Source organism: Acomys minous, assembly GCF_964271855.1.
Source record: "Acomys minous genome assembly, chromosome: 16".
Taxonomy (NCBI): domain Eukaryota; kingdom Metazoa; phylum Chordata; class Mammalia; order Rodentia; family Muridae; genus Acomys; species Acomys minous.
In genome coordinates this window covers 24,372,441-24,384,463 of record NC_140498.1, presented here as the reverse complement: position 1 = coordinate 24,384,463, position 12,023 = coordinate 24,372,441, and the positions used below count along the sequence as shown (strand labels likewise).

Sequence of the window (12,023 nt, the reverse complement as noted above, 5' to 3'; positions counted from 1 at the left end):
AGCAAAGAAAAATAGGAATGCAGTGTGACTTGGGACATTGAACATTTGTCACTCATCTGTTAACCAAACCATCTCCACTCACTGCCTGAGGTTACAGCCATGGTCCGATGGAGGAACTAACTAGATTATCACGTACCCCATGTGAAATCAGATTTGTTTAAACCTAGATCAAGAAATAAATGAGCTGACTTAGAACTTATTACTGGGCAGTGTGGGTCATGGTTTCTGAGAAAGCAAATAGTGTTTTTTTTTAATGTATTATTATTGTATATGTATATTGTGCTAGCACATGCCATAGTGAGTGTGTGGAGGTCAGAGGGCAACTTCTGGGGGGTCAGTTTTGAATTTGGGTCATCAGGCTTAAACAGCAGGCACTTTCGCCCACTAGGTCATCTCAATGGCCCACAAGCAAGACTTTAAGAAGAGGGGGAAAATAATGAGTTTGGTCTGGTGGGTACTCATAAGTAGCACCAGTAGATAACTTCTAAAACAAAACAACAACACAACAACAACAACTACAAAAACTGAGGGGAAAATATAGCTAACCTAACAGGCATCATTGCGCTAATGCTCAGGCCTGTGAGTCCAGCACTTGTGAGTTGGGAGCAGGGGTGTCAGGAGTGTCAGCCCAGTCTTGGCTACACACGACTCTAGCCCAAACCAAACCCAAACAAACGTAATGCTGGCCATCGGCATCTCCACCTCTTATCAGATGGTGGGCCTAGCCAGCCACCCCGAACAAGGAATTCTATTTATGTGGCTAATCCAATTTGTAAGCACTTTGTATCTCTGCTTTCTGGAATCACAGTGACTGTTTTCAGATACCTCCCCCCCTCCCAAGAGGAATTGAAGCTCATCCTAACCTCCTGTTTCTGTTACAGTTTCTCTAGTGGATGCCAGCAGTCCACAAACAAACATGGGCCTCTGATTGAGGCTGGCGAGCTAGCTTGCTGTAGCTCAGCTCTCTAAAACCAGTGCAGGCCAGTATTGACAGGATGCATGAATGTCATGCCACACTGCCCTTGATATGAAGATGCTTCCTGGCAGTCACAGGTTCAGATCCATTGCTAGAGCTTGGGCAAAAGCGTTGACGTCCGTGCCTGTCGTTTCTTGATGTTTAGCTGTGGGGCTGGGGCCTCATCCAGCCTCTGAGTTTCTTCCTGGGGTTCTCTGGAGTTGCTAGAGAAAGCTAAAGATACGATGCTTCTAGAAGTCCAATGTGCTATCCACTGTGCCATCAGCTGGGCGGTGGTGGCGCACGCCTTTAATCTTAGCACTTGGGAGGCAGAGGCTGCTGGATCGCTGTGAGTTCGAGGCCAGCCTGGTCTGCGGGACAGCCAAGGCTACACAGAGAAACCCTATCTCAAAAAAACAAAAGACAAAAAACAAACAAACAAACAAAACCCAAAAAAACAAAACAAAACAAAACAAAAAAACAAAAAAAAAAAAAAAAAAGAAAAAGGAAGGAAAAAAAAGATGCTTCTTTCTCTCTTGAGCCTTGGGTTAAATGCCTCGGAAAAGTCAAAAGGCTCTGAGAGGACATGACCACTCTGTGACACTTGGGTGTTAGATAGCACTTAGGTTTCTAGAGGAAACCAAAGCTAACTCTAACCCAAACCCCTTTCTTTAGAATCAATACTCATTTAAGGACACAAAGACAGACAGACACATAGATACATAGACGTGTACTGCTCCTTGACAAGGGTAATTTTTTTGTTTCTTTCTTTCAGACAGACTCTACCTATCCCTGGCTGGCTTTGAATTCTCTATGCCCACCACACAGGCATCAGAATCACAACAGACCTGCCATCTTCTGCCGCCCCCCTGCTGGGATTAAGTATGCACCACTATACCCAGATCTTCCACCTTTTAAGTCCTTCCTGCTGTCCACCACAAGAAATTACTACAAACCTGGTACCTTGAAACACTCTGGTAGCCACAAGTGCAAACTTAGCACCACTGGTCCCACACCGGGGCTTAGCTTGTCCACATTCCCTCCAAGAGGCTCCTCCACCAGAGAATCTGTCCCTTGCTTCTTCTAGCTGGCAGTGGCGCCAGCACCTTTTTCTTGTGACCGCATCACTCCTTTCTTCCAGTCTCTCTACGCAGTCTTCTTATCGCAGCCTCTAGCTAGGTTATTCTCTTTAAGGCCAATTGCGATGGCCTTACAATGCTCACAGGCTCACCCCAACAACGCAGGTTCCTCTACCCGTTTCCAGATCTCTCATGAAATCACACCTGCAGAGACTTGGTCCTGAAACGGTAAGAGCTCCAGGGTGAGGACCGGCTGCCCGCGGGAACCACTGTGAGCTATGACAGCTGTCGAGGCAGCACCGCTTTCTTTTAGAATTGGAAGCCCAGGTGGAGACAAGCAGGTGCTGCTATAATCATAAAAAGCCTTGACAGGGGGAAGCCAAGCTGTGGAGCCCAGGGACACCAGGCAGGAGTGGTTGACTGTGCCCTTGCGAGGCTCCTGATAGCGTTATCACCTGGGCTGGTGGCAATGCCCAAGGCCAATCAAGGTGCGATGTGTCGATGCCCAGACAGATGCCCTATGAAGATAGACCCAGGTGGCTGGAGAGGTTTGGACCCTCTGGACCATGACGTAATGAGGATGTGTTGGAAGAGCTGGAGGATGCTCCTATAGCCAGTCCAGTTCACGACTGAGACAGAAGCACTGTGTAGGTAGTGATGAGCATGCTGACCAAAGGAAACACCCCCACAGTTCCCGAAGGCCGGAATATTGGGAAACGATGAAAAGAGTGAATAATCTGTGCTGAAATCTGAATCACTATGAAGATGGTTTTATGCTATTGTTGAGCCCAGAGAAGAAGATAGCTTTAAAGTATCTGTTTCATATTCGTTTTTTTTTTTTTATGACATCCTCCTGTGTGGCAGATCTGAGGCAAGTGTACTCCTATTTCACAGCACAGGATGTTCACATGAAAAAAAATGCTTGTTGGATGCAGGGAGGGGGGTGCAGGGGGGTGGGGTGGGGAAGCCGTGAGCTGCTGTTTCCCCCACTCCCCTCAGTTACATCCAGGCAGCTGCACGCTCCCTGCAGGGCTTCTCAGTTCTCTGCTTGGTCCTATCATTCTGGAATCCATCAAGCGAAGACAACTTCAAGGCAAAGCAGCATGGGATGGGGTGGAGGGATGCAAGCTGTGCCACTGGCCATCGGAGACCAGTCAGGCTGACTGGACTTGCACAGAGCCAGATTACAGGACAATGAGGCTTTAAGCCTAGGCCAGGTGGTCATGGAACCTGGGCTCCTGACTGGTCCCACATCCAGCAAGCATTTCTCTCTCTCGTGAACATCCTGCGCTCTGGAGTGCGAGTGCACCCGCCTCATTCAGGCTGTGGGAGGAGACTTGGGTACCACACCTTTCCCAAGTACCAACCCAGCTCTGGGATAGAGGTATACCCTAAAGCCATTTCTTCACTGTGAGGAGGACCCAAGGGCCCTCGTTCAAGGCTGATTTCTTCTGAGAGGAATTTGCCCCTGGAACACGTATCGACTGGGAAGCACTCGGCCCAGTGGCTGAAGTGGCCTCACTTGTACATACTGTGGAAAGTGGGGCCTAGATGGTGGAGAGGGAATGGGATAAACTGTGTCATTGGCTAACAGCATCACTGGCTCGGGTGCTGTGGGCAAGTGGTAATACCAGAGGCGGGGATTCTGTTTCCAGCCCATCAGTCAGGTGGCCGGAGGAATGTCATGTCTTCTCTTTGGATTTTGTTTCACTGTTTTTGAGACAGCCTCACATAGCCCGGGATGACCTGGAACTTCTGATGCTTTTGCCTCCACCTCTGGAAGGCTTTGACTACAGGTATGAGCCACCACGTCTGGTATATGACGGGCTGGGGGAATTAAAGCCAGCATGGTAGGCAAGCATTCTACCAGCTGAGCTATGTTACTAATCCCTTCTTCTCTGGGGACTGGGAAATGAGGGGGCTGCTGGGCCTCACAATCTCTGAGTGTCCTAACTCCTCACATGGAGAGCCTAGGGGCATACATACCACCCTGAAAACAGAGTCCCACTCTGTGGAGAAAGGCTGGAGCACTGCCTCCTCCCTCCCCAGGGTAATGCTGGTATTTTTATTTTCCTCAAAATAACCTTTGAAAAGACACCTGCAAACTGCCCTTCTGTTGTGGGGGGAGAGAGGACACTCTGCCCTCTGTGGGGCATCACCATTAGCATTTGAGAAGAGACTTGCTGTGCACTTTCCTATGGAGCATTTAAGGCGGTCTGGATTGATGGATATGCCAGTCACTTCTGTTAAGGCTGAAGGCCAGGAGCACCTGTAGGTCAAGAACACTGTGCACCCTGGGACTCCACGCCTCCAGAGTCCCTTAGCCCGGCAGGTGGTGACTCACTAGGCAGCCTCTCCTAGCTTTTTGATGGCCATTGATGTGGCTCATCAGATGACCTTCACAGCTTGACTTGCATGCTTTGTCTGAGAAGGAGGAAGCTGACTTTTAAAAAATATATATTTTTAACGACGCATAGTCAAATTGTATGCATCTATAGGACACAGCGTGACATTCAGTGCGCACAGATCACAGGGATGAGGGACATACCATGACCTCAGACATTTATGTATTGAGGACATCAAAATCCTCTCTACTGTTCCTCTGAAACAATGAGTTGCTGTCGCTCACAGCTAGCTACCCTACCATCTCATAGAACATTAGAAATTACTCCTTCTATTCCACTGTACCTTTCTCTACTTTCCCTCCATTTTCTACTCTCTCCAGCCTCATGTGACTACTGTTTTCTTTTCTTTGGAATGAACTTTTCAGTTCTTACAAATATGCAAGTATATATGTATATCTCTGTGAGGTCCATCATAGATAGGCATGGAAAGACAAGGGCATATGGTGTGTGTGTGTGTGTGTGTGTGTGTGTGTGTGTGTGTGTGTGTGTAAAATCCAAATCTAGGCCTCTCATGGTGAATCGCTTACCATGCAAATGTGAGGGCTGGGTTTAGATCCATAGCATTCATGTAAATGCTGGGCACGGTGGCTTGCCTTTAATCCCAGCACACAGGAGGAGGAGGCAGGAGCCCAGAGCAAGCTGGCCAGTTTTAGATTAGTGAAATCAGTGAACTTGGGGGTTCAAGTAAGAGACCCTGCTTCAATACATTAAGTGGATAACGATCGAGGAAAGTCATGTGACATCAGCTTCTGGTCTCCACATGGACACATGCATAATCCTATGAATTTGCATGCATATACCAGAATATGTGTGCAAGCCTGCACACACACATATATGCAAAAATAAATTCAAATCTCATCCCCACCTTCTATTTCAGACACTTTTGGGCTCCTGTGGAAATGATGGTGCTATTCCCTGTGATGCTGAGGAGACCAGGAAGGGATCTGGGATAAACAGGTTGGAAGTACAGCCAGCAGTCCTCAAAGAAGAGCCACACTGGGTACCATCTGCCCAAAGAGCGGTTTCCATTTCTCATGTCAATTCCAGGTGACTGGGGCAAGCAGCTGCTCAGATGCCTGTGCTAAGAACTCCAAGGCTGACTGTGAGCCCAACCAGAAGAGCTGTGCTAAAATCCCTGGGATGCTCTGACAAATCACACAAGCATGGTGGCTCAAAAGTGACAGAATGAGCCCTCTCCCAGTTCTGTAGACAAGAAGTCTGAAGTCAACATGCCTGCAGGACCAGGCTTCCTTCAAAAGCTCCAAGGGAGGACTTTCATTTCTCCCTACTTCCGCCGTTCATTGGCTTGTGGCTCCACACAGCCTCCTCCTGGGTCTGCAAGCCTTCTCCTCTCTCTTAGAAAGACTCCAGTCAACAGACTTAATAAAGGATGGTTTCATCTTGAGATCCTTAAATAATTACCACCCATGAAGACTCTACTTCTAAATAAGACATGTTCTAAAGTTGATGCCAAGGAGCTCAGGGGATGCAATGGTTGAGCAATCTTGACAAGGGTACAGGTATGGGACATGTGAGAACCCGATTCCTCCTCCCCTCCTCACCCCTGTGTGTTTGCGGCGTTATAGATGAAGAAACTGGGATCCGGACGAAGAAGAATCTTGCCCAGAACTATAACCTAAGGGCAATGCAAGAAATGAGAAGGAGGGAGGGGATCTAAAGGCAGGGGAGGAGTTACAGAGGGGAAGTAGGACAGGAAAGGATGGGGGCGAATTAACAGTTCACCCTGGAACCCAGACGGGCATCTTTGCATTTGAAACCACTATTCACAGATCTAGATGGAGTAAGGAACTGATCCCTAGTCAGCCCCCCCCCCCCCCGGGAGGTGGCTCAGCAGTAAATCCCTTGCCTCCAGGAGCCCCGGGACCCGAGTTTAATCTGCAGAATGCATATAAAATGTCAGGTGTGGTGGTGTGCACGTGTGATCTCAGAGCTTGCAGAGCTCACTGGCCAGATGGCCTTAGCCTGCTTGGTGAGATTCCAGGCTGATAGAAGACTGTGTCTCAAAGAGAAGACTGAAAGTCCCTGAGAAATGACACTCCGCACAGGTACATGTGTACATGTGTACTTGAACACACACACACAGACACACACAGACACACACAGACACACACACAGACACACACGCAGAGAGAGAGAGAGAGAGAGAGAGAGAGAGAGAGAGAGAGAGAGAGAGAGAGAGAGAACAAGCCAAGTGCCAAGTACAGAGAAAATACAGGAATACCAAGAGGATGTATTATCTCGAGGATCAACCTGCAGAATACTGCCTATTCTTTGGCTGAAGGAATCAAAGCTCCTCTCACTGAGCAAAAGCCTTCACAGACTGGTCCCTGAAAGCACTGTGCGTAGATGCCTGCTGGTTGCCATGGTGAGTGATGCTGATCTGAAGAAATGAATAATGTGAACGCTGGGGGCGACAGTGGGATTACTCAGTGGTGAGAAGAGACATCAAGGAGAGCCTAGTGCGGAGGAGGGAGAAGCCCATCGCCTCGGACCTGGCCCACTCTGTCTCAGAGGGGAGACGGCTACCCAGATAGACTGCGAGCGTCAGGTAAGACTCACGGATGGCTGTCCTGGAAATAAAAATGGCTCTTCCTCTCACCCTCTGCCTGGAGAAGGGCCAAGCTGTGGGAACTGAATAGCTAAAGAAGACAGGAAGAAAAATAAGGACAGGGAGATGGATTTGTCCCTGGAAACTGAAGATGCTGCTCCCATCCTCAGTAGAAACTCTTTAAAAAAAAAAATGTCTGCTGCAGGGAACCTAGGCTATAAAAACAGCCGGAAGCAGAGGGAAGGCAAACAGTGTGTGAGAACAGGATTCCCAGTTACCCTGATGGGAGGGTTTTACAGAGCGTGGTGCCTGTGTTCTACAGTGTATACGTTCCACCTCATTTATGGCGGTTGGAAGTGTGTTCGCTGAACATAGGGGTCCCTGGGGGAGCGAGGGAGGGAGGGAGGGAGGGACAGTAAGTCAGTTTCCTCCCCACAGCCAGCGCTGGAAAGATCTGCACACACCTGTCTCGTCTCTTCCACTTTCCATTTGGCTGGGCAGAGAGCCCCAGCCAAATGGAAAGGTATAATCCCCCTTTCCAAGCATTTCCACTGTCTTTAGTGAAGAAAATCAAGGATTGAAAAATCACTTCACCCTGTTACATCCTACCTCCCCCCCCCTGCCCCCCCCCCCCCCGCCCCGGCTTACCTACTCTAACACAAGCATAAAAACAGAAGTCAGTTTGGTTTAATATTCACTTTGGGCTAAAGTCTGATTGTACCATTTCTGTCTACAATGTGCTCTGCACTTCTGCCTGGAGATGAGGAACAAGGCAGAGGGAGAGGGGAAATTCTCTCAGATGGAATGAAAGAAGAAAAAACAAACAAACAACAACAACAACAAAAAAAACCCAAAAACCTTGATGTCTTTCTCTTACCGAAGCAGAAAGTCCGGCAGTCTGAATATGACTCACCTGACTTGCCGGGCCTCACAGCCACCACGGTACCTCATTTAGCAATAATATTCTGTTCGTACTTTGCAGAATAATACAGTGGCTAAGTGGCCTCTTTTTCTGTGAGCTGAGCTGCCAGGCTGCTCATTTGTAAGACGGGAATGGGGGTCTGTTATTGTGTGAGGGAACATTTAATACAGCCCGGACTCAGCAACCGCTTATTTAAAGTGTGAGTGGTTAGACCAGAGGTTGTCAATCTGTGGGGCGCAGCCCCTCTAGCGGGAGGCAAAGGACCCTTTCACAGAGGTTGCCTAAGACCACTGGGAAACACAGACATTTCCAGTACAATTCATAATGGTAGCAAATTTACAGTTAATGAATTAACAACAAAACTCATTTTATGGTTGGGGGGTCACCACAGCATGAAGAACTGTATTAGAGGGTCGCAGCACCAGGAAGGTTGAGAGCCACTGAGTTAGACAGTCACGAAAGCCATGGGATTATTTTGACTTTTAGAAGTTAACTATTATAAGTTATGAGACTATTAGAAGCTAAGCTATCCTGGAAGGCGATGACCTCCATCTGAGAAACTAAATTCTTTCTTACTTTCCTTTTTTTTCCTTTTGGTTTTTCAAGAGATGTTTTCTCTGTGTAGCCTTGGCTGTTCTGGACTTGCTTTGTACACCAGGCTGGCCTCAGACTCACAGCGATCCACCTGCCTCTGAGTGCTGGGATTACAGGAACGCATTACAGTGCCTGGCTCTTGTTGGGTTTTGACCAGACAGTAGCAGAAGCTCTGTGGTGGGATCGCCACTGGAGGGCGCCAGAGTGAATCTCCACTAGCTACAGGGAATGGAACTCAGAATCTTAAAAACCAAAGCCACTGGGCAGAATGTTCTAGGTAACAGTTCGCAGCACTCAGAGCAGAGACGGGAGGTCGCGAAGGGGCTGATCTGAGAATCATAGCGTAGGCCCTCTGAGACTCCACTGAGCCCTCTTCATTTTGCCGGTGTTTGAAAGGGCTGGGAACAACGCTGTCAGGAATGGGGTGTGACGGCAGCCATGTGGGTGCATCTTAGGCCTGAGAGCTACAAGCTTTGTCATGAACCAGTGCTCGTTCCTCACTGTGTTCTGCCGCTTGTTTACGAGCTTAACCTCTAGACCTCTATTTCTCTCTCTCCCTCCCTCCCTCCCTTCCTCTCTCTCCCCTCTCCCCTTTTTCTGTATAATGAAGTCAGTATTTGCGGCCATCTCATCCGCTCAGCCTGCGTGGCTAGGATTATATCCAGCACTGACGTAGGGAGATGTCACTCTTCCTTGTGATTTGGTTCCAGAACCGGGATGAACATTGAAGTTGGGAACGTGTCTCACACGGGAGCCGTCATCTCCTGGTCGTCCTCGGAGCCCTGCTTGGAGGACTATTACCATATTATGTACAGGCCCAACTGGAACAGCATCTTCTCCGGCTACCTGCGCTACAGCTTCCATCACGAGGAGAAGGTGCCTCGAACCATCACCTCCGTGGCACTGGAACACCTCGCTCCTTCTACCCTCTACTTCCTCTGTATCAGCTGCAAGAAGGCTGCCTTCCCGTACAGCCACTACTGTACCATGTTCCACACCCTGGATAAGAGCCCACTGGCTGCGGGGGGCTCCCTGGTGGACCCCCAAATTTCTCTCTGGGTACTGATGGCCATCCTGCTGGCTTGCTTCACTGCTGTGTTGGCCTTCATCTGCCTCCAGTTCTGGTGCATCCGTTGTCACGAGCCTCGATGGTCTTACAGAGCTGGCCACATGGAGGAAGCCAATGGGTTGGTAAGATGGCCTGAGGAGACGCCTGCTCTTGGTCAGAGGGAAGAAGACCTGCAGGAGCTCCCCCTGGTGGAACTGCCACGCAAGAACTCTGGGGCCAGAGCTGAAGTGGAACCGGAAGCTGAAGCCAACCGGAATGTGGTGGCCTTAGCTAGAGAGGGCGGTGACCACCTAGTCATACTGCCTCACTATAGGGCGTGAGTGATAGAGAGGAGATTCCCTACTTCACGTAGCCTAAAATGCTCTCCATAGTGAGTCCGGTGTAAAAATGTGTCTGTGGACCACCCGCTTCTATCCTCCCAAATGTCAGTGTGGTTGGATGGATGCCACATGACAATGGTCCCCAAGCTGGAAAACACAGACTCTCAAGGTATGTCAGTGGCAAACAAGGCATCGGTTCAGTGTTGCCCATTTGGAGGCCTAGTTAAGAACTTAAGACCTGGCTTCAATATTAAGATCAACCATGGCTGTATGACAGTAAACATAGCTAGACCAGAATCTGATCCAGTTCGTTTTGTTTTGTTTTGTTTTGGTTTGGTTTGGTTTTTCGAGACAGGGTCTCTCTGTGTAGCCTTGGCTGTCCTGGACTTGCTTTGTAGACCAGGCTGGCCTTGTACTCACAACGATCCACCTGCCTCTGCCTCCCAAGTGCTGGGATTAAAGGTGTGTGCCACCACACCCGGCCCTCTGATACAGTTCTTAAAAGGATTGCTGAGTCAGAGGTGGACCGGGAGCTATGGTTTCAGTTATTCTCTTCAGAGGTGTGAGGAGCTCGTTCTGACTCTTGGCCTTCACACACCAGACCCTGGACCTCCGGCTCATTTTTTTTGTTTTTGTTTTTGTTTTAAGCTACAGACTGGCTTATCACTATTTCTTAACAACCAAGATCTTTTATTTAAATTGACCACAGCTTTAAAACATAGACCCTTAGGAGACAGCTTTGTATTACCCCAGAGATAGAAATACAGGCCCCTGTTGTTATAAATAGAAGGGGGCAGAAGTAAGAATGAATACAACAAACAAAATAGTAGGAAAGCTGATGACGACCTGCCTGCCAATGACTCTGGGCTTGAGACCTGCTCTCTTGTGTAGGACAAACAGGGAGGCCAGCCAGTGTTGAGGAGATTAGCACCAACGCTAACATAAATGCCTTTCCTTTGTACAACATAAGGCTCGAAAGAGAACTGAGAGGGGAAGCATGATTTTTAGTTTGTGAACCATGTCTGTGAGCCACCTCAAATGATGTCTGCAAGCCCTCCCTACTCCTTTCTAGCCTGTCCTTGAGCTCACAGCAGTCCTGCTGCCTCTGCCTCTCCAGGGCTAGGACAGGTGAGCGCTACCACACTTGCGTTACAAGCTTCTCTTGGTCTGAGAAAATTACCCTCAGCAGTTTGGCTCCTCTGGAGAAGACATCCGTCCTCTTAGCATCCTCCTCACACTATGTAGGTTCACCCCATCCAGAGCTGCTCTGAAGCTGAGGATCTCTTGACCTCACACCATCATCCCCATTTAAGCTTATCTCTGCTTACTTTGAAAAAAAAAAAAGGTTGCTGTTTTTGTTCTGTCAGCAAGAAAAAAATCACTGCCCTTTTTTGGGGGTGGGTGGGTGGGAGACATGTTTTACCCTTATGGTAGCTTTCTTCTGAGCCTTCCATATGAGCTCCTATCACAAGGATTAAATCTGTACATATTGTGACGTTGGTGGGACTTGGTGACAACTTTTCCCCACCGCAAATATGGAAATGAAAGTACGTGCGGGTGTAGGGTCTCTCTCTTCGTCTCTGATGTACGCTGAGCATGTACAGTCTAACCCAATGTCTGGCCTACAAAGGGTACGTGCTAAATGCCACTGAATGAATGAAGGGGCAGAAGGACTGAAGGCTTACAATGGACCCTGTGGGGACAGTGAACTAGAATGAGGATGTGTACACGTGAGCAAAAGCCACAGGAGGCAGAGGTGACCTTCCTCTCAGCGGTAGCTCCAGACACCTACAATGGCCCTCAAGCTCTGACTGCAAATCCCTTATATTGACGGAGCCCAGAATGCCAGAATCACTAGACACTGTTAGGATGATTCAACTGAGAAACGGGAGAAACTGGGAAGCTACAAGGAGACCCCCCCCCACATATCCATTTACCCACCAAGCTCAGCATAGTACCCTCGCCTCACCTCCCACCCAGCTCCCCCAAACCCGAGTTCTGTACCCCATCCCTGCTGGCTGTGAACCAATAAAGATGGATGTACTTGAATGGTTCCTGCCTTGCTCTCAATGCACCTCTTGAACAACAGACCCTCTGGCTTTGCTGATTC

The 12,023-nt window shown here is 48.8% G+C and overlaps 2 protein-coding genes across 6 annotated transcripts in view; one reads left to right on the top strand and one right to left on the bottom strand.

The window, feature by feature from the left end:
- Positions 1–12,023, bottom strand: part of CYFIP2 (cytoplasmic FMR1 interacting protein 2) — a 126,528-nt gene that overhangs the window by 38,556 nt on the left and 75,949 nt on the right. The gene's annotated exons all lie outside the window — the stretch shown is intronic.
- FNDC9 (fibronectin type III domain containing 9) lies at positions 6,380–11,291 on the top strand. 3 transcript variants are annotated; one of them, XM_084763960.1, is made up of 2 exons: positions 6,380–7,008; positions 9,235–11,291. In XM_084763960.1, exon 2 carries the CDS (start codon positions 9,242–9,244, stop codon positions 9,911–9,913), a length of 672 nt encoding a protein of 223 aa, XP_084620086.1. In that variant the 5' UTR covers positions 6,380–7,008; positions 9,235–9,241; the 3' UTR covers positions 9,914–11,291. The 3 variants fall into 3 exon arrangements, with proteins under 3 accessions (XP_084620086.1, XP_084620087.1, XP_084620085.1); XM_084763961.1 differs by having other exon boundaries at positions 9,139–11,291; XM_084763959.1 differs by lacking the exon at positions 6,380–7,008 and adding an exon at positions 7,889–7,950.

What these genes read in the sequence shown, in the direction of transcription:
- FNDC9 (XM_084763959.1), top strand. Translation starts at nt 7,913, where the DNA reads ATGACTCACCTGACTTGCCGGGCCTCACAGCCACCACG. An exon ending in CGGGCCTCACAGCCACCACG is followed by an intron (nt 7,951 to 9,234) that starts GTACCTCATTTA and finishes ATTTGGTTCCAG; the next exon opens with AACCGGGATGAACATTGAAG.